The following is a 21,723-nucleotide window of genomic DNA, read 5'->3' on the forward strand; positions in this document are numbered from 1 at the left end:
TTTTTAAAGAAATAAATTGTGTACCATATCTAGATCAGCATCAATGTCTTCAGGTTGGAAGGGTGAAAACGACAAGGACTTTAACTGCTCATCCATCACATCTCCCAATACATAAACGGTCCTGAAATAAAAAAAAAACGAAAAGAAAAACCACAAAGCTATGTTGTGTGGACCCTGTGATTCACGAGTCAAACAATTTTTAAAATACATCCACTTTTACATGAATAGTAACTGTGAAATGGCTGGGATAATATGTCCAAGTGCTTAATTATTTTGTCCATAAAATCTAAATTAAAAAATATATTTATTGATGCTTTTTATAATGCATGGTTACAAACATGTAATTATTGTTCTAGTGTTTTGATATGGATGGATCACGTGATATGGCATAACTGCTCCAATTTATTTCTAGAACTCGGGATTTTAGCAACCAACTTCCAACCATCTGTGTCAACCTTTTAAAAATAGGCCACAAGTCTAGAGAAAACAGGGTGTGCAGCTCCACAAGGGGAGGCATGTGGAATAGATAAATCTATACATTTACCAATTTTAGAGGGCATTTACTATAGTCAACTAATTCAACTGTCTCCCAAAACAAGTATTTTCAAGGGACTCACACTGATAGAGAATACCAAGATTATGGGAAAAGATTAAAATATCCCTCATTTTTCCACAAGTGGCCTCTAGACAGATTACAAAACAAGTTTTAAGAGTTACAGTACATTGGTCAAAGGTAATTTACAATCACACTTGAATGAAATTTACAATGGCTAGCACTAAGAGGGCAGGGTGAATAATTTATAATCCTTAGTTCAGGTAGGTAGGTTGTAAAGGATCAAGGGGTAGCAGTATCCTGCTCCAGATTTTCAGAGCATAACAAATGAAGGCATGAAGTCTAATACAGGATAGTCTAACTGAAGGTAGAGGAAGGGAGGCGAGAAGAGCCATTTGGAAGGCTGGAGTGTAGGGGGGGAAGAATTTGAAAGATGCTCTGGGCCTTGTTTAGTCACAGATTTGTAGACCAAGCAGAGGGTTTTAATTGTATCCTGTTTTCAAATGGAAGCCAGTGCAGCTGGTGTAGTATCGGTGCTAAGTGATCAGTTTCTTCTTTGTCCTTACCAAGATTCTAGGCAGTCATATTCTGTAGAAGTTGGAGGCATGTCAGACTGTATTGCAAGATGTCATTAAATAGAGAGTTGCAATAGTCCGTTCAGCTGGTGTTTAATGCACGTATCTTGGTAGCAAGACTGTGTTTATCAAGGTAGTTGCACAGTTGGCAAATCAGGCAAATATGCATAAAGGAAATCTTTGTTACCTTAGAGATATACACTTCCATTATGAGATTCTGATCAAGTTGAACCCTTAAGCTTCATGCTAGCTCCCTGGGTTGCAAGGGAGTACCTGCCAGGTAAGGTAAGGAATTCCATTTGCTAGCTCATTAACTGCAAGCAACGTCCATGCTAGCATGTTTTTCCTAGATAATATGACCCTGAAGCTCAGTAACATCAGTGTGAATATTATCAACCCTGCCCTCCAATAACCTCATGGCCAACACCACTATTGGTTCATGGTCATCTGGGCCAAGTATTGCTTCTAGGTCTAGAGGGGCTGATAGCAAACCTGAGGCCCACCATGGGAGATGAACAGATTTGTGCCATGCAGCAAACAAATAGATCCATCGGGACCAACAGCAGTCAACTCCCAATATTATTTATTTCTATTTTATTGTTGAGTTTTATATACCGTCATTTGGTGCAGCCATTCATAACGGTTTTACAAGATTCAAACAGAATACAGATAATTAAACATTTGCTGATCAATATATTAATGAAATATACCCAGGTTTCAACCTTCCTCTTAACCATAGAGAAAGTAAAAAGGACCAAGACGTTAAATAGGCAAAACACATTAGCCATATAGCAGAGGCTCACAGGGGCAGCAGCTAACACATAACAATCTCTATTCCCTATAACTGGTCTTTTAATAGCCCAAATTGGAATTAGCTTGGGCATGCAGACATCCTAGGCTCTCAAGGGAACGGCAGGACATTTTAAAGAATGCTGAAATAACAGTCTTAAGTAATGTTAGCCATTAGTATAATCAAATATTTCATTATGTTAATAAAATTATATACTATAAATCCTTCACCACTGTCAAAGTACTAATGCACTGGAGTACTTTCAAGTATTTTTTAATGTCATCTCAAGGTACTATGAAGTAATCTTACAGAACTGAAGGACTATAAAAAGCATGACAGAGCTTTGAAAAAGATGCCATTACACTTGAAAGTGTTACTGGACCGAGGTTATCCTGAACACTGAAATAATCATAATTCCTCTAAATACTCTTTAAGCAGCAAAACAGTCTAAAGGTGAAACACCCAGATACACTTCAGAGTTGTTAGATACTTCTTGAGATATCAATTCATCTTCAAAGTAGTAAAGTATCCTTGAAGTATTGCTAGGTCTATCTAGTGGCACTTTCAAAGATCAAATATAGAAATTTCTATAGCATAGGTGAGCAATTCCAGTCGAAGGCCACCAACTGGTCGGGTTTTCAATATATCTCTAATAAATATGCATGAAACATTTGCATGCAGATCTATCTCAAGCATATTCATTAGGGATATCCTGAAAGCCTGTCTAGCTTGTGGCCCTCAACTCCTTTTCTAGAGACACAGAAAAACAATGAAACACCAGTGAGCAGAAGCTGTATCAAGAAAGCAGTAACCAAAAGATGCCAAGCATTCTGAAGGCAGAGAAACACAGAAGGAAGCTTGAGGCACTCATGGAAATGAACCATAATTTAGGTTTTGTTATGCCAATATCATCTACAAGAAAAATAGGCACTCAGGAGATGTCAAAGTCTTTTCAAGGTACTCATGAGCAAAGGCAATCTCAATAAATTGGAACACACTTAAATACTAAAGCAAATTCAATGAACCACTGATGTGCAGCTGCACAGACACAGATACCAAGCACTCTAGCATTCTCAATACACTGTTACATACAGATAACCTCAATATATTTATTTATTACACTTATAATCTCAAAATCCAAACTTGTCAATCTGTGCAGCTTACAAAATTAAACATTCATAATCTTTCACACACATAAAAAAACCAATTAAACAATTTTAAAAAGACAACAATTAAAATTATACAACATATACTTGTTTAAAAAAATTTAAGATTTCCTAAAAAAATTTTCAAATCCTCCATTTTTCTCAAATCATTATTAATTTTATTCCATATCTTTGGCCCTTTCAAAGAAATGGCTCTATGTATTTCCTGATAATTATAATCCTTACAATTTGGTTCCCTTGAGAAATTCTGCTCCACAAGCATAAAATGAGGACATTACTATAAAGCTGAATATACTTTGATAATGAGTAGTCTTCAACATGCAAAGTTTTAAACACTAATACCAACATTTTAAAATGTATTCCATCATTCATCGGCAACCAATATATGTTGTGCAAAACTGCGGTTATATGCACATAAGGCTGGGTTCCATAATCACTCTTGCTGCTCCATTCATAACTACAGAACCCTTAATAGTCTCTGTGGTAACCACACTTACAGAGCATTGCAATAGACAATTTTACTAAAGACTGGACTACTGTCCTAAAATCTGTTATAGGCTTCAACTATCAAACCAAACTTAGCTTAGAAAATGCTGCTTTAGCCACCTTCTATATTAGAGGCTTCATAGTTCATCTTGAATCTAAAACCACCCCTAAGTTATAGACCTCTTCTACAACTGGAATAGTTACATCCCTAAAACATATTTTTTGTCTTGCATCCTTGCTACCATTTCTACTTACTTTTAAAACCACAGTTTTTTTGGTTTGTTTTTTTTTTAAACATTCAGTTCTAACCTCCGATTACATAACCACATTCATATCTCTTGCAAACATTCTTTAAATTTCTTCTCATGGAATTCTTCATCTGAACAATATGATAAACAAAATTGCAAATCATCCACGCATATGCAAGATATCAAGCAGCTTTGAGGCACCAAAATGCCATTAAACCACCTGCTGAAGCACTCAGATCTCTGCATTCTAAGGCATTTATTTTAGAAAATTATATTCTACTTGCCCCCAATTCTAAGCAGATTTCAATAAAAACAAATCAGTAATAGAATGTAATCCATAAAATGATACAGCAGTTTGACACTAACATCTGACAATGTGCACTTAGCCCTGGAATGCCTCAGAAAGTAGCACAGCCTTAAATTTCCTTCTGAAACACCCGTAATCCTGTTTCTCCAGAGACACACATACCTGTGCTTATGATTAGAGAAGTTTTATTTTTAATTTGCTAGCCATAATATAGACTCCTTTCTTGTTGACATTGTTCTATTTTCTATTATATTTCCTCTGTTGTATATTTTGAAATCTCTTATCTATTTAATCTAGCCAGTGTTTATAGACTCCTTTCCGGGCTGTAGAGAAATAATAGGTGTTAAAGGTTTAAGAAAAAATAAAAAAGCTAGTTTGTCTCTGGGTCTGGTGGCTCACAATGCTCTGCAGGGGTTGATTAAGAAGTAATTTAAATAGAAGAGAAATAATTGTTCAGGTGCATCTCCAGAGAAACACATCCCTGTGCTTGGGACCAGAGAAGTTTAATTTTTAATTTGCTAGCCATAATATAGACTGCTTACTTGTTGACATTGTTTGATTTTCTACTATATTTCCTCTGTGGTTGCATGTTTTGAAATCTCTATTTAATCTAGCCAGTGTGCATTGAAATAACTGTGTTTGTAATTTAAAGAACAAAGGGCTAGTATCTGCAGGAGCTGTTTGTACAGGATGTACAGGAAGATTTCCAAAATCTAGGGAAGAAGATTAAACACATGCAAGAGACTATTGCCAAAAGTATTACCTGATCATGGAACGGGAAAGGAAAGGTTATGGCCATGGCTCAAAACATGGTGTAAGGAAAATGGTTTTGGATACATTGGAGGCTGGGGCCGTGATTGGAGCAATAAAAGATTATACAGTAAGGATGGCCTACATTTATCTGTATACAGAATAAATCTCACTTATAAAACAAGTATTCAAAGAGCAAAAAAGACCATTATAGCAATCTTAACGTTATAGCATGACCATCATATAAGTACCAGGGCTGCACAATACTTTCTCTTTAATGTACTGATACATTTTCTAAACATTTTTTTTCCAAGCAAACTTTTCTTATATTTCAAATAACAATGTTGTGTCAAAAAAGTGTCCTTTACAAATACAGCAACAAAAATTTGAAAGTTGCACTTATACTATTAGTACTCCGGGAGAAAAAAGGAATATCACTGTGTGTTATACACTTTTTGCTTTGCACCAGCCCATGTCCTCTTACATATATAGCAACAAAAAATTTGAAAGTTGCACTTATACTATTAGTACTCCAGGGAAAAAAGGAATATCACTATGTCTTATACACTTTTTGCTTTGCACAAACCTGACATTGCAATGGTTTGGAACAACTCCTTCATCAAGGGTACCGTATTTCTTAGATCGACTAATCCCGGGTTACGGATGCAGATTCTCAGCAAATATACATGGACAGTCCGCCGTCAGCCTCTGTGTACCAGCATTTCCTTCTGCAAAGTAAAAAGTGTATAACACATAGTGATAGTCCTTTTTTCCTGGAGTACTAATAAGATAAGTGCAACTTTCACATTTTTTTTGCTATATATGTTAAAGGACACGGGCTGGTGCAAAGCAAAAAGTGTATAACACATAGTGATATTGGAGTACTAATAAGATAAGTGCAACTTTCAAATTTTTGTTGCTATAATTGTAACAGGACACATTTCTGACACAACAATGTTATTTGAAATGCAAGAAAAGTTTGCTTGAAAAAAATGTTTAGAAGACTACAGCAATTTGACCGATGAATATATTATCAGAACATTAAAGAAAAAGTGTTGTACAGCCCTGGTAATATATGATAGTTATTCTATAACATTAAGATTGTTGTAATGATCTTTTTTGCTCCTTGAATACTTGTTTTATAAGTGAGATTTATTCTATATATTGTACAATTTATTCTTTCACTTATTGGGTTCGAGATTGTTGAGTAGTGCTACATTTATCTGTGGCAGGAAAGAGGATGCTAAGTGAAAAATTCTGATCATACATTAACAGGCATTTAAACTAGGGAGTGGGGGTGGCAGGAGGTGGCCAATGAAATTGGAAGAAAAAGTAAAGTTAATCAGTTCAAAAAAAACAGAAAAGGGAACTAGGAAGAGCAGCTGGAAAGCTATGACCACAAATGCTCATAGTTTGAGCAATACAATCCCAGACGTGCAGGCCCCAATGGTAAAGATGCAGTTGGACATTGTTGCTGTTAGAGACATGGTTCACTGAGTCTCATGATTGGGATGTGGCCATCCCAGGCTATAACTTGTTAAGAAGGGAGAGGCGTAGCTCTATGTCAAAAACAATATACAAGCAACTGACATGGGGTAAAGAAGCAGCATTATGGACCGTCCTAAAAAGAGAAGATGGTGCTTCCATTTTTACTGGTGGTATCTACAGGCTTCCAACCCAAACGGATGAACTGGACAGACACCTGATCGAGGACATCCAAAAGGTGCAAAAGAAGGGAGAAGTGTTACTCACTGGAGATTTCTGCGGAATCTTAAAAAAAAGTAGAGAGATAGTGGATGCCCTTTAAGGTACTTTGCTTAAACAAATAGAAATGGAACCCACAAGGGAGGGTGTGATCCTTGATCTAGTGCTCATTAATGGGGATAATGTCTCTGCTGTTCGGGCAGGGGCTTATCTGGGCATGGTTCGATATCGCAAATAGGATACAGAGAAACAAAGACCCGAGTTTTGAATTTCACAAATACAGACTTTGTCAAAATGGGGATGTACCTGGAGGAAGAATTGGAAGACGGAGAAAAAGGTGAGGTGGAAGACAAGTGGGCCAATTAAAAGGAGCTATTACAAAGGCAACAAACCTATACATTAGGAAAGTAAAGAAGAGTAAGAGGAAAAAGAAACAGATCTGGGTCTCTAAGGAGATGGCTGAAAAAATTAAGGCAAAAAGTACAGCATTCAAAAAGTATAAAGGATCCCAAAAAAAGGAACACAAGGAAGAATATCTATTAAAACTGAGGGAGACGAAGAAAGAAATCAGGAAAGCAAAACATAAAGAAGAAAAGATTGCCAAAGAGGTAAAGAGAGGAGACAAAACATTTTTCAGATATATCAGAGAAATAAGGGAGGCCCAAAGTGGTATAGTTAAACTGAAAGGTGATAAGGAGACTGTGTGGAGAGAGATATAGAAATGGCAGAAATATTAAACAAATACTTCAGTTCGGTGTTCTCTAAAGAAGGCTCTGGAGAAGGACCATGGCTGGTTGACAAGACTGTAGATGGAGATGGGATAGATGAAATTCTGTTTACAGAAGAGAATATATGGGAAGAGCTAGGAAAACAAAGTGGACAAGCCATGGGGTCAGATAAGGTTCTTCCCAGGATACTGAGGGAGTTCAAAGATGTGCTGGCAGGTCCGCTGCATGGCCTGTTCAATAGATCCCTGGAAATGGCAGTGGTGCCGAGTGACTGGAGAAGAGCGGTGGCAGTCTCACTTCACAAGAGTGGAAGCAGAGAGGAGGCTGGAAACTACAGGCCTTTGTGGTGGGAAAATTAATGGAGATTCTGCTAAAGGAAAGGATAGTGAACTATCTACAGTCAGGATTGCTGGTCCTGAGGCAGCATGCATTCACCAGGGGAAGGTCCTGTCAGACAAATCTGATTGATTTTTTTTTTTTAATTGGGTGACCTAAAGAATTGGATCGAAGAAGAGCACTCAATGTGATCTAGTTGATTTCAGCAAAGCTTTTGATACAGTTCCGCATAGGAGGCTTATGAATAAAATGAAAAGCTTGGGAATGAGCGCCAAGGTGGTGGCATGGATTACAAACTGGTTGATGGATAGAAGTCAGCGTGTGATGGTAAATGGAACTTACTCTGAAGAGAGAACAGTGTTAAGCAGAGTGCCACAAGGATCCGTGTTGGGACTGGTTCTCTTCAATATCTTTGGGAGCGACATTGCGGAAGGGATAGAAGGTAAAGTTTGTCTACTTGTGGATGATACTAAGATCTGCAACAGTGTGGACATGCCGGAAGGAGTAGAGCGAATAAGACATGATTTAAGGAAGCTTGAACAGTGGTCAAAGATATGGCAGCTGGGATTCAATGCCAAGGAGTGCAGAGTCCTACATATGGGATGTGGTAATCCAAAAGAGCTGGGGGGGGGGGGTTGTGTGTGTGTGACAGAGACAAGATAGAGGCTGTCCAGAGAAGAGCGACCAAAATAGTGGGGGGGTCTCCATCAAATGACTTATGAGGAGAGGTTGAAGGACCTAAATATGTATACCCTGGAGCAGATACCTGAAAGGTTTTAATGATGCACAATCAACAAACCTTTTCCGTTGAAAAGAAATCAGTAGAACTAGGGATCATGAAATGAAACTTCAGGGAGGACGATTCAGAACCAACATCAGGAAATATTTCTTCATGGAGAGGGTGATGGATGCTTGGCATGCCCTTCCGCCGGAGGAGGGGAAGACAAAAGCAGTGAAAGAATTCAAAGGAGCATGAGAAAACACTGTGGATCCCTAAAGGCTAGAGGATGGAAATTAAGGAAAAAGTGCATGGAGTAACTTGCTGGTGCGGCAGTTACTACCCTTAACTAATAAGCCTTTATATACTGTTGATGCATCAGTGTTCTCTGCTTCAACAGAAGGGGGAAAAGGAAAATTGGATTCAGACAGCAACCACCAAGGACCCTGACTTTTATGGTCTGGGGAAACAAATAAGCATGAGGGTAACTTGCTGATGCAGCGGTTACTACCCTTAAACCAATAAGCCTGATACTTTTGATGCAACTCCAACATTGGTCTCTGCTTCAACGGCAAGAGATAACGGGGAAATGGACTCAGACAGCAATAAACAAGGGCCCTGACTTTTATGGTCTGGGAAACTGATAAGTATGGGGGTGACCTGTACAGTGAGGCGGATACTACCAGGGTCTTGCTGGGCAGACTGGATGGATCATTTGGTGCTTTTCTGTCGTCATTTCTATGTTTCTATGAAAATATTCTTCAAATACAGATGTGTGAGTTAGTCTCAAGGTGCCAAGAAGCATCAAAGCAGCATTGTTGATTCTAGGTTTTCTGCCTTAAGACAGCTCATCATGGCAGTAATAATTTTTGAGGCATTATTTCTACCAAAGTCACTCTCAAATCACTGAAATCCCACTGAGATAGGAAGCAGCATCAAAGCAATAAAATATTAATATGTACTGTTCCAGCACGGCTATTCAAAGCACCAAAGATGACCAATAATGTTCAAGTACTCCTAAGGCACTAAGGGACATTTGAGGAACAAGCAGTTCTGATGTGCTAAAGCAACAGCAAGGCGCTGCTGTAACAAGTCTACTTTAAAGCACAGAAACTTAGTAGATGTTAAAGCACTCTCAAGGCATCAAAATCATTGCCAGATCTTCAAGTATACATGTGGCAAAGATTACTGTTGCCTTCTTTCAGAAATCGTGTTTGAATAAAGGGTTCAAAAAAGTTTACTTTTGAAATAAATGACTAAAATGACAGAGCTACTATGAGAAACTGCTGAGCTACAAAAGAAAATAATTTGATAGCTGCCAAGGACAGTTCTAGAACATTAAGCTTGGAAAGCTCCTTGGAGGCAGAGCATACCAGGTCACATAACCCAGCAGCGTGACACACACTGAAAATATTTGCCTCAGAGAAAATATTCACAATGCTACTAAACGGCACCTTAAAGTATGATCTTTTCTTCTGCAGAACATGGTCTTCCTTTTTACGGTGCCCGCCTTACCCCAGAAGCGGAAGCTCTGAAGATTTTAAAATTTCACTGAACTCTCCTGATACAGTTCTCTCCCCGTCAGACTGCTCCCATCAGACACACAGAGCATACCTCGGTGCTTAACAAGAAAGGGAACTTTCTCCTTTAGGAGAATTTCAAATATTTACAAAGGTTGCCTTCCAAAGAATGCAAATCACACCATCACAAGATCCCCTGCTGTTCACCAGCTTTGTACAGCTAAAAATCCTATAAAACAAAAGGATCCAACATGGCAGCATAGCTAACACAGTCGGTGCGAGGAATCTGAGATTTCCCCTGTATTTTTTCTTGCAACCGGTTAAAATGGTGAGGAAAAGGAAAGGCAGGGTATTTGCTCAACCCTCCAAACCTCTGCCTTCTCTCACCAGGCCAGCTGACAGTTTTATCATTCCTTGAGCCGCTGTTGTATCTGCCTTGCAAGCTGGGGAGGAGGTGGCATGAGGGAAGCGTCCTTGATCTCCCTCAGTCCCGGTGGTCCTGAGAAGCTGCTGCTACCAGAAGATTTTTCTCCAGCTTCCTCTTCGTGTTTCTGCCTCTTCATTTCAGGACCTGACGCATGCTGAACTGGGGGCGGATGAAGGAGAACCTACAGATGAAGATTTGCCGCAGAACTGTGGTGAGGCCACGTAATGTGAAGAAAGGGGGTTGGCAAGTGAGAAGAGTTGATTGGCAACTTTTGAGAAAAAGAGGTTGGGATTCTACTTTCCTCAAGAATTCTGAACACCGCAAATTCCCCCCTACTGGCCTCTGTTTCATTGGTGTCAGCCCCACAGCTGCCTGAGACAGTTTGTTACTAGGTTTGTGAAGTATGATGGCCATGATTGAAGCTACTTTAGTTGGAACTGTTACTCAGTTTTGCAAGTTTACTGCAGATGAGGAGCACACGTTTACACCATTTAAAGGTGTCCTGGAAGAATGTAAATCTAAGATGGAGGATTCATAGAATCAGATCTCCTTGTTATATAGCACTAAAATTAATTTGATGAAAAACGTTACCTCTTTGAGAAGGTGGACTTTCTAGAAGGTACAATTAGATATAAAAACTTCCGTATAATTAATGTTCCTCAGTCTAAGCTGATATCTCTTTATGATGATTAAAATACAACTAATTCTAAAATATGGAAAGTGCTTTTACATATGCACTGATAGATACAAACCATTCTAAATCAAATTTAGATAATTAAAAAAATAAATGTTACTTTTTAAATTAGCAGAATACAGTTAACACATGCGGTTCAAGGTTGACGCATGCATTCCTTCCAGTGTGGTTTACATCAATGCATGGTCAGTTCAGACCAAAGGTGACCTCATTTTTACATTACTATCAGATCAATTTGCACTGTATCATCAAGTCATGGCATACAGAGGCAGATAATGTTTTAATACATCAATTGTGCCCTCCTGGGTATACATATTTTCACCAAACAAGAAAAATGAAGAGGAGATGTAGTTATAATCCTTAAGCAGAATACTCAAGCTTTGCAGGTCTCAAGAATTGTGAATATTTGGTTCTAAGCATTATGTGTAGTTTATCATCTACGTGGTTTGGCTTGTGCTAACCTTACCAGTATATTAGAACTTCTTGCCTCATTATCCTTCAAATATGAGAATCTTAATAGTCCTGGGGGAATTATGCGCTACTGTGGAGTGCAGAATTTGCACAGAGTTTCCCCCTACACAGAATTGCCATTTTCTGCGCAGAATTGTCAAATTCTATGCAGAAAATGGCAGAGGAGACCCCGACATGCCGCTAATGTAGCACGTGAAGATGAAGGCCCCCATGTGCTGTGGGACGTGCTCTGATCACGGCGAAGATGAAAGCTCTGGTGAAAGTGAATATGTATATGTGAGAGGAGAGGGGCGTGAGAAAGGGGAGGGGGTGTGAGAGAGGAGAGGAGAGGCTGTGAGAGAGAGAGAGCATGGGGCTGAGCAGGAGAGTGTGAGAGAGAGCATGGGAGGTGAGAGGGCGGGAAGGGATGCTTGAGTGTGGGTGCCAGAGAGAGGGTGCCTACATGTGGAGATTGTGAAGGAGTGTGTTTGTGTGAGAGAGATTGGGAACTCGTGTGTATGAAAAAGGGATTGTGTGTTTGTGAGGGTGCTAGCCTGTGTGAGACAGAGCCTGTGTGAAAGGGTGCATGAGAGAGTAACATAGGTAGCCTATGTGAGGATGTATGTGCGAGAGAGAAAGGGAGCTTGTGTGGCTGAGTATGCAAGAGAGAGGGGGAGCCTGTATGAGGGAATGTGTGTGTGTGTGCGCGCGAGAGTGAGGGAGCCTGTATGAAGGTGTGTATGTGTACTAGAGAGAGGGAGCATGTGTGTGAGAGAGAGAGGGACAGAAGGAGCCTGTGTGAGGGGCAATACTGAGAACAGGGTCAAACTCTGGGACTGGCGATAGAGTAGAAGGGGTTGAGCCTAGAGGTGGAGGGGAGAGATACTGGCAGGTAGAGGGGTTGGGGCCTGAGAGGGCATAGTGAAAGGAGACTGGCCAGGGGAGTAGGGAGGGTGAGTGGAAGGAACACTCTTACAGTGAATTTCTAGGGAAATTCTGCTCAAAATATATAAAATTCTGCATCTCTAAGTCAGTGGTTCTCAACCTTTTTTCTATCAGGACACACCTGAGAGATGACGCTCACATGCATGACACACTGAACACGACCATCATGGGACTAAATATAAGCATATGCTCTGCATGGTGTCCCCCGCTTCCTAACAATGGGTGCAGAGCAGAACTAAGATATTTCCCTGTACCACTTGCCATACAAAAAAGATATTCTGATTCTGGTGTTATTTCAATAACAGCATCACGAACTCCCTCTATTACCAGAAGCATTGTAAAATAATACAAGCAAACCCCATTCTGTTCAAGTCTATCAAACCTGCCTTACCTCAGCAGCACTAACTCCAAGAAATGAAACAGCAATAGCCCTACCCATGGAAAGGCAGCAGTTCACCACCAGTGCAATATTATGATGAGAAAATACAACAGATAAGGCTGATACAAATCTCTACATGCTAGTAAAGTACCTCATCTCAGTCACATACACACAGACCTTCTGCTGAAGAGACCTAACCTCTTTAGCCTTTCCTCAAAAGGGAATTGCTCCATTCCCTTTATCATTTTGGTTAGCCTTCTCTGTATCTTTTTTCTAATTCTACTATATCTTTTTTGAGATATGGTGACCAGTATGGCACTCAGAACTCAAGATGAGGACACACCATGAAGTGATACAGAGTCATTATGATATTCTTTGCTTTATTCTCCATTCCTTTTCTAATAATCCCTAGCATTCTGTTTGCTTTCTTGGCTGCTGCTGCACACTGAGCAGAAGATTTCAATGTATTATCAATGACGACACCTAGATCCCTTACCTGGAACCTTGCCACATTAAATTTTATTTGCCATTTTCATGCCCAGTCTCCCAGTTTTGCAAGTTCCTCTTGCAATTTCTCGAAATCCTCTTGTGATTTAACAACTTTGAATAATTTTGTGTCATTAGCAAATCTGATCACCGAACTGACTGTTCCCATTTCTAGATTGTTTATAAATATATTAAAAAGCAGTGGTCCCAGAACAGATCCTTGGGGCACTCCACTATTCACCTTTCTCCATTGGGAAAATTTACCATTCAGCCCTACTTTCTGTTTTCTGCCTTTTAACCAGTTTGTAATCCACAATAAGCACATTGCCCCCCCCCCTCATGATTTTTTTAATTTCCTAAGAAGTCTTTCATGAGGAACTTTGTTAAATGCTTACTGGAAATTCACATATAATACATCAACTGGCTCAGCTCTATCTACATATTTATTTAAGCTCTCAAAAAATGTAGCAGATTGGTGAGGCAAGGCTTCCCTTGGCTAACTCCATGTTGGCTTTGTCCCATTAAACTATGCCTATCTATATGTTCAGCAATTTTATTCTTTATGGTAGTTTCTATTATTTTGCCTGGCATAGATGTCAAACTCACTGATCTGTAGTTTCCTGGATCACCCCTTGATCCCTTTTTAAAAATTGGCAATACATTGGCAACCCTCTTGTCTTTAGTACCACAGACTATTTTAATATGAATTTACATATTCCCAATGGCAGGTCTGAAAGTTGCATACCATCTGGTACAAGTGATTTGCTACTCTTTAGCTCAGTGGTTCTCAACCTTTTTTCTGTCGGGACACTCCTGACAGATGGTTCTCACATGCGTGACACACTGACCCATGATCGTCACGGGGCTAGATGTAAAAGTACAGTTTCATCCACGGGAACCCCCCTGACCCACAATAATGGATGTAAAGCAGAATTATGACATTCCCCATACAATTCACCCTACAAAAAAGATATTCTGGTTCTGGTGTCATCTCAGTAACAGCAACTCAAACTCCTTCTACTTCCAGGCTCAATAGCCCCTACTTATGAAAAGACAGCAGCTTACCACCAATGCATGTCCTCTTGAGAAAACACAACAAATAAGACTGATAAAACTCTTACATGCTAGTAAAATATCTCATCTCGGTAACAGACACAGAACCGACCTAACATACTCCCAGGATCTGTAGTAATGCACATAAACTAATCCGCACACAGTTACACCTGTATTATGGAATACACTCAAACAGGAGCAACCCTATCTATGAAATGGCAACACTATAAATATTAAATCAGGCCCTAAAAACCAATACACCTCTTATTAGGTTATTAGGAAAACAGAGCTAGCAAGCAGCTATAGATCCCCACACAGAACTAATTGTAAAACTATACTAATAAGCAGAATAAATGTTTCTAAACAGCTATGTACAGAATAACATCCAACAATTAAAAACTCATAAAAACCATTAAAAATTCTCCAAACACCAATAAAATATTTCAAAAAAGCAGACACATCACATAATAAATAATTAAAATGGCAGTCAATCAAGAAAAATAAACTTAAAAAGCCACCTTTACTTACCCCCCTCCAGCAGCTCTCCTACTCCTCTTCCATGCAGGCCGTAGCACACAGCAGAAGCAGCAGTAGAGGCTAAGCTCTATACTCATGGTCCTCTTCCTTAATGCCCATGTCTCTCACACACACACACCATACCAGTCATGCCCCCATGACCAGTTTCTGTCTCTCACACACCAATCATCTCCCAAACAGTCTTTGACACACACACCAGTCACCTTCCTGAACAGTTTCTCTCATGCCATACACACACACGTTTCCCGCTCCCGTGTTCTACTTACATATATGGGCTTCTCACTCTCATAATCACTTTCTCTGTCTCACACACACTCACCAGTCTCTCACTCCTATGCTTGTTCTCTCCACATGCACAGGTTTCTCATTCCCATAATCACTTTCTTTCTCACACACACACACGTCACCTGATCTCTCTCATGCATACACACACAGGCTTCCCACTTCCATGTTCTGTCTTACATATACAGGCTTCTCCCTCCCATGCTGTGTCTCACACACACCCAGGTTCTCACTCCCATCCTCACTCTCTTCACATGCACAAGCTTCTCATTCCCATAATCACTTTCTCTCTGTTACACACACACACCAGTCTCTCTCTCATTTCCATGCTCGCTGTCCACTGCACAGGCTTCTCATTTCCTGAATCACATTCTTTCTCTCATATTCACACACACCAGTCTCTCTCTCTCATACACACCGTCACCTTACCAACCAGTCTCTCGCTCTCATGCATGCACACACACACAGGCTTCCCACTCCCACACTCTCTCTCTCACATAATCAGGCTTCTCCCTCCCATGCTGTGTCTCACACACACCCAGATTTCTCACTCCCATGCTCACTCTCTTCACATGCACAGGCTTCTCATTCACATAATCACTTTCTCTGTTACACACACACACCAGTCTCTCTCATTTCCATGCTCGCTCTCCACGTGCACAGGCTTTTCATTCCCTGAATCACATTCTTTCTCTTACATTCACACACACCAGTCTCTTTCTCTCACACACACCGTCACCTTACCAACCAGTCTCTCTCTCTCATGCATGCACACACTTCCCACTCCAATGCTCTCTCACATAATCAGGCTTCTCACTCCCATGCTTTCTTTCACACACATCCACCCCCCCCCCCCCCCCACAGCAGGCTTCTTACGCCCATGCTTTCTCACATACCCAGATTTCTCACGTCAATGCTTTTTCTCTCTCTCACTCACACACACACACACACACACCAGTCACTTCCCTGACTAATGTCTCACACTCTCACATACACATCAGTCATCTCCTTGAGCAGTCACTTTCATTGTCTCTCACATATACACACACACACAACAGCTCTCTGACCAGTTTCTCTCACTCACACACATGCTCTCAATCACACGCAGGCTGGCTGCTTCTTTCTCTCACTCACTTCCTCTTCCCCGCCCCTCCCCGAGCACAAATGGTAGCTGCAGCAGCCTCCTCCTCCAGCCCCCGCAAGCCAAGAAAGAAGAATCCCATCGGCCGCGGGAGGCTCATGCTGCTCTCTCCTTTCCCGATTACCGTCTGCTTCAATTGCTCGGGGGCCGATGCTGCAGCCGCCGCTGCTGCTTTATCACGCAGCACGGCTCTTTCTCCTTCCCGCGCACCGCGTTTCACTTCCTGTTCTGGGTCACGGGGGGTGGGGGAGCAGGTGCGGGAAAGAAGAAAAGGCCCAGCCACAAGTGCCACAGCTTTTTTTTAGCACTGCTGCCGTTCCCACTGGGCTTGAACGTGTTGATAGCCCAGCGGCAACGGCAGCAGGGAAGAAAGAGCAGCGGGAGAGACCCCGAGGATGCGACACAGCAGCCGGTGCTTGGCGACACACTAGGGTGTCGCGACACACCGGTTGAGAACCGCTGCTTTAGCTTGTCAATTTACCCTAGTATATTATCCAGGTTCATTGAGATTTGTTTCAGTTCCCCTGACTCATCATCTTTGAATATCATTTCTGGCCTGGGTATCTCTCTTACATCTTCCTCCGTAAGGACCAAAGCTTCCATGTCAAGCTTCTTTTAGAATTCTGTCTTTGCTTTCCTTATCAATGCTTTGCATCTAACTTGCCAGTGCTTATGCTGTTTCTACATTCAGATCCCTTTTCCTTTTCTTGAACGATGCTGTTTAGCTATTAGCCTCTCTCACCTCACCCTTGAAACATGCCCATAGTTGTTTAGCCTTCCTTCTGCTTTTTCTAGTGCGGGGTCTATATCTGGTCTGGGCTTCCAAGATGGTATTTTTAAACAACGTCCATGCCTGACCTAAACGCTTAACCATTACAGTTGCACCTTTCAGTTTTTTCTAACCATTTTCCTCATTTTATCGTAGTCACTTTTTGAAAGCTAAATGCTGTTGCAGTAGATTTCTTTAGTGTTCTCCCTCTAGGTATTAAATCTAGTTTGATCATATTGTGATTACTACTGCCAAGTGGCTCCAACACTGTTACCTCTTGCACCAAATCCTGTGTTCCATTAAGGGCTAGGTCTAAAATAGTTTTCCCTCTTGTTGGTTCTTTTATCAGCTGCTCCTAGAAGCAATCATTTACAGTGATTTGAAAAAATCAGATTTGTAAGGATTGCAAATAACACAAACTGATTATTCTAGACAGTATTTATTTAAAATCATTTATGAATTGCTTAACTGATATAATCTCCCTAAGCAATGTACAATAAAATTAATGTATAAAACAGTATGTTTATTGCAAACCACTATGCTCTTAAAGTAAAATTTCAGTCTTAATTCATTATTTCTCTGCATTTTTTGTAAAATGAAATTAAAAACAAAGTTGCTATTTGTATAAGTATTCAACCCCTGTGCTGTGGCAGCTCCAAGTTTACATAGATGAAAAATATTGCCCTAACAATTGGTTTACAATTGGCCTCTACCTATGAATCCTTAAAAATGGTCTGGATAAAAGACCCCCTAATTCAGGTACTATTAGATTGTGAATCTGAAGGAAAGCTGTCAAGAGTATTCTAAAGAAATTAAAGATAAAGTTATAGACATGCACAAGATAGGAAAAGTCTACAAAATAATAATTGTTTGGAAATCCCAGTGAGCATTGTTGGATCAATTGAGAGGAAATGGAAGCTGCATCATACCACCCAGACACTGCCTAGACAAGGTCATCCTATCAAAACTCAGCATCAGAGTAAGAAGGAGACTTGTGTGGGAAACCACAGAGAGGCCAGCAATCACTTGGAAGGAGCTACAGAGTTCAATGGCTGAGAATGGAGTGGAGGTGCACCAGTCAGCCATATCAAGAGCGCAGCAGACAACTGGCCTGCATGGCAGGGTGGCTACAAAGAAGCCATTACTGAAGAAAAACCATATCAAAGCAAGTCTGGAGTTACGGTTTTGTGGTCAGATGAGACAAAAATGGAGCTTTCAGGCCAAAATTCAAAACGCTATATGTGGCACAAACCTAACACTGCCCATTCCTGAGCAAACACTATCCCAACAGTAAAGTATAGGGGTGGCAGCATCATGTTGTGGGGATGTTTTTACTCAGCAGGGACTAGACATTTTGTTAAAACTGAAGGAAGGTTGGATGGAGCAACATACTGGGAGATACTGCAAGACAACCTGCTTCAGTCTGCTAAAAAACTACAACTTGTGAGAAAGTTCACCTTTCAGTAGGACAATGATCCCAAGCACAAGGCCAAAGCAACATAGGAGTGGTTGAACAACAAAAAGGTGAATGTTCTACAATGGTCAAGTCAAAGTCCAGATCTCAATCCAATTGAGAATCTGTGGCACTATTTGAAAATTACAGTCCATAAGCATCATCCAACATAAACAACCTGGAACAAATCTGCCAGGAAGAATGGGCAAAAATCACTCCCAAACTGAAGTGCAAAACTGAAAGAAATTTACCCCAACAGAGTTAAAGCTGTTATTGCAGCAAAAGGTGGTTATTCCAAGTACTAGTCTGAAGGGGTTGAACACTTATGCAAGTAGCATTTTTCAGATTTTATTTAACAAAAAATGCACAGAAATAATTTGTGACTTTGAAAATTTACTTTAAGAGCATACTGATTTGAAATAAACATACTGTCTGGAACCATCTGTGTGTCATTTGTAATCTACACAAATCTGCTGACTTTTTAAGAGGTCAAATATTTTTGCCCCAGTCACTATATTTTATCCAAGAACTTTACCGCTCTAGCATGTCCTGATGTGGCATTCACCCTGTCAATACTGAGGTAATTGAAATCCCCCATTATTACTGTGCTGCTGGTTTTGTTAGCTTCCCTAATTTCTTTTAGCATTTCATTGTCTGTTTATTCATTCTGGCCAGGTGGATGGTAATACACCCCCACTGCTATTTTATTCCCCCTTTCACCTGGAATTTCTATCCATAAAAATGTTACATTGCATTTTGTTTCATGCAGAACTTTTATCCTGTTTGACTCAATGCCCTCTAATATATAATACAGGAGAAGATGAGTGGAGATTGTAAATGATTATAACATACAGCATACAATGCCAATTGCAGGCAAAAGACTGCAGTTTGCACTTTGCATTGGTAAACTGATATTTTATTTATTTACCTGATTTTTATTTTCTGCTTTTTGGCACTTAATAGCAGATTACATTCAGGTTCTTTAGGTATTTCCCTATCCTCAGAGGGCTTACAATCTAACAGGGTCATTTTCCAAAACACGATGGGCCGTTATCGCAATGAAAACATTTAAATGAGGGAAAGGGGAGGGGTTTGAGTGGGGTTTAAAACGTTTTGGGCCCAGTTGCACTGCGGGCGATAATGTTTTACATATTATCGCTGGCAGTAGCCCGGAAATAACTACACCCTTTGCAGGGGCGATATGAGAGCGATAGTGTGCGCCGCAGCCGTGGCAGGCAAAAATGCAATGCCACCATGTGGCCGGATGCACACTATCACGCCCCTTTTCTGGCCGCAGCTCTTCACTGAATGAAGAGCCGCGGTTTGTAGCCCGCTGCTCTAACCTCTGTGGTTATAGAGTTTGTGATGCGAGTTTCATTTATCCACCTTGTTCATACATCTCATCTTAGAAAAGGTCTGGACAAGATCCCGGAGGAGAAGTCCATAAACTATCAATCATGTAGACTTAAAAAATAGTCACTACTGGCCCCACCTAGAGGAGCTTTATCGTCTCAATTATGGGCCTTTGTGGTCTCAGATTCAGCAAGATATGGACAGGTGGGACCGGACGGATCTATCCTGGTTTGGCAGGGTAGCCGCCCTCAAAATGAACATACTACCCAGACTCTGTTATGTATTCCAAACCTTGCCTGTCTCGGTGCCGGAGGGGGCCATGAGGATTTGGCAAAGGAAGTTGTTCCGCTTTATTTGGAAGCATAAACCCCCGAGGGTCTCTCGCTCTATTTTATACAGGGACAAACAGTGTGGGGGCCTCAATGTTCCCAATTTAAGCTGGTATTACACGGCTATCATGCTTGGGGTGATTGTTACTTGGCATGACACTAGAGAAACTAAGTCGTGGGTGGCTATAGAGCAGGCAGTTTCTGGGGTGGTACCCTTGGCAAATAGGGTGTGGAGTAGGGGCAGTGGGACGGCTATCACCCATTCACTCACACCATTTACTCAGGCTGTTTTAAAGCTTTGGGGTAAATGGAAGACCCGGTTGGTAGGGTCCAAACGGATTTACCATCTCACTTCCCTTTTGTGGGACCCTGGTTTCTCCCCGGGCATGGATAGGGCCTTCTCGCAACGGTGGATGCGACTAGGCTTGACTAGGGCCGGTCAATTCTTTCGGGGATCCAGTGTGCTAGATATGGCAGAGCTACAGGATAAATATGGAGGGTCCCCTGGAGATTGGTATGCCTTACAGCAGATTATTCATTTCCTGCACTCGGTGGGGGCACCAGGGGAGTTATCCAAAGGTAGATCCCTTTTTGAGTCCTTTTGTGAACAACGTGGGCCCATGGGTAAACCGATCTCTAGGATCTATCTTCTCCTCAATAAGGGGGATAAAACTAAGGTCTCCTATCAGCTTCGCTGGGAATCTGATCTGGGGTACGACCTTCCGGACTCTGATTGGGATCAGTGTCATATGATCACGGGGAGGAGCTCTATTTCCGCTAATATAAAGGAAAATGGGTATAAATTACTTTATCGCTGGTACATGACACCGGCCCGCCTACACCGAATGAATCCTCAGATAAGTGAGTTTTGCTGGAGGCGGTGTGGAGAAAGGGGTACATTTTACCACATGTGGTGGACTTGTCCCAAGATTCAGGCTTTTTGGGCTTTGATTACGGGGTATGCATCCGAGCTCCTTGGGTCTGCAGTGTCATTGGATCCCAGAGGCTGTCTCCTTAGCCTGGTTGACAGCTCGCTTAGTGACAAGCACAAATTGCTTTTACTACAAATTTATATTGCTGCGCGCAGTGAAATTGCTTTCCGGTGGAAAAATGTTGAGGTTCCTACTATGCTGCAGATGTATCTGCGGTTGGCCAGGTTGTACCAGATGGGTCGTTTGACTGCGCTTAAACATGATCGCATCCATAAATTCCAGGATGTGTGGGCTCCGTATACAGTATGGTTAGGCAGACAATCCTGAAGTGGACCACCCCGATTGTGGAAATATGCTGGGTGGGGGGAGGGATGGGGAGGAGGGGTGGGGGGGAGGGTAAGGGGCGGGAGAAAACTGGAAAACATTGTGGATTATGTGTGTAAGTGGTTCGGTGGTTTGTGTTCAAAAATGACATGACACTGGTTGTTAAAAATTCGTTTCAATCCCCACGTTTAATACTGTTTCTTTTGCTATGTTGGATCAGGAACTGGTCCTCGGCGTAGGGGATAGTTATTTACATATAGTATGTTTGTGTATACTTGGATTCGACCC

The 21,723-nt window shown here is 41.1% G+C and overlaps 1 protein-coding gene across 4 annotated transcripts in view; it reads right to left on the minus strand.

The window, feature by feature from the left end:
• VIRMA (vir like m6A methyltransferase associated) overlaps positions 1 to 21,723 on the minus strand; it is a 254,816-nt gene that overhangs the window by 24,253 nt on the left and 208,840 nt on the right. For all 4 annotated transcript variants that reach the window (XM_029591711.1, XM_029591710.1, XM_029591709.1 and 1 more), the window contains exon 20: positions 25 to 121. In XM_029591711.1, the coding sequence (XP_029447571.1) occupies positions 25 to 121 (97 nt within the window). The remainder of the gene's footprint in view (positions 1 to 24; positions 122 to 21,723) is intronic.

This window comes from Rhinatrema bivittatum, chromosome 2, assembly GCF_901001135.1.
Source record: "Rhinatrema bivittatum chromosome 2, aRhiBiv1.1, whole genome shotgun sequence".
Classification (NCBI taxonomy): Eukaryota; Metazoa; Chordata; class Amphibia; order Gymnophiona; family Rhinatrematidae; genus Rhinatrema; species Rhinatrema bivittatum.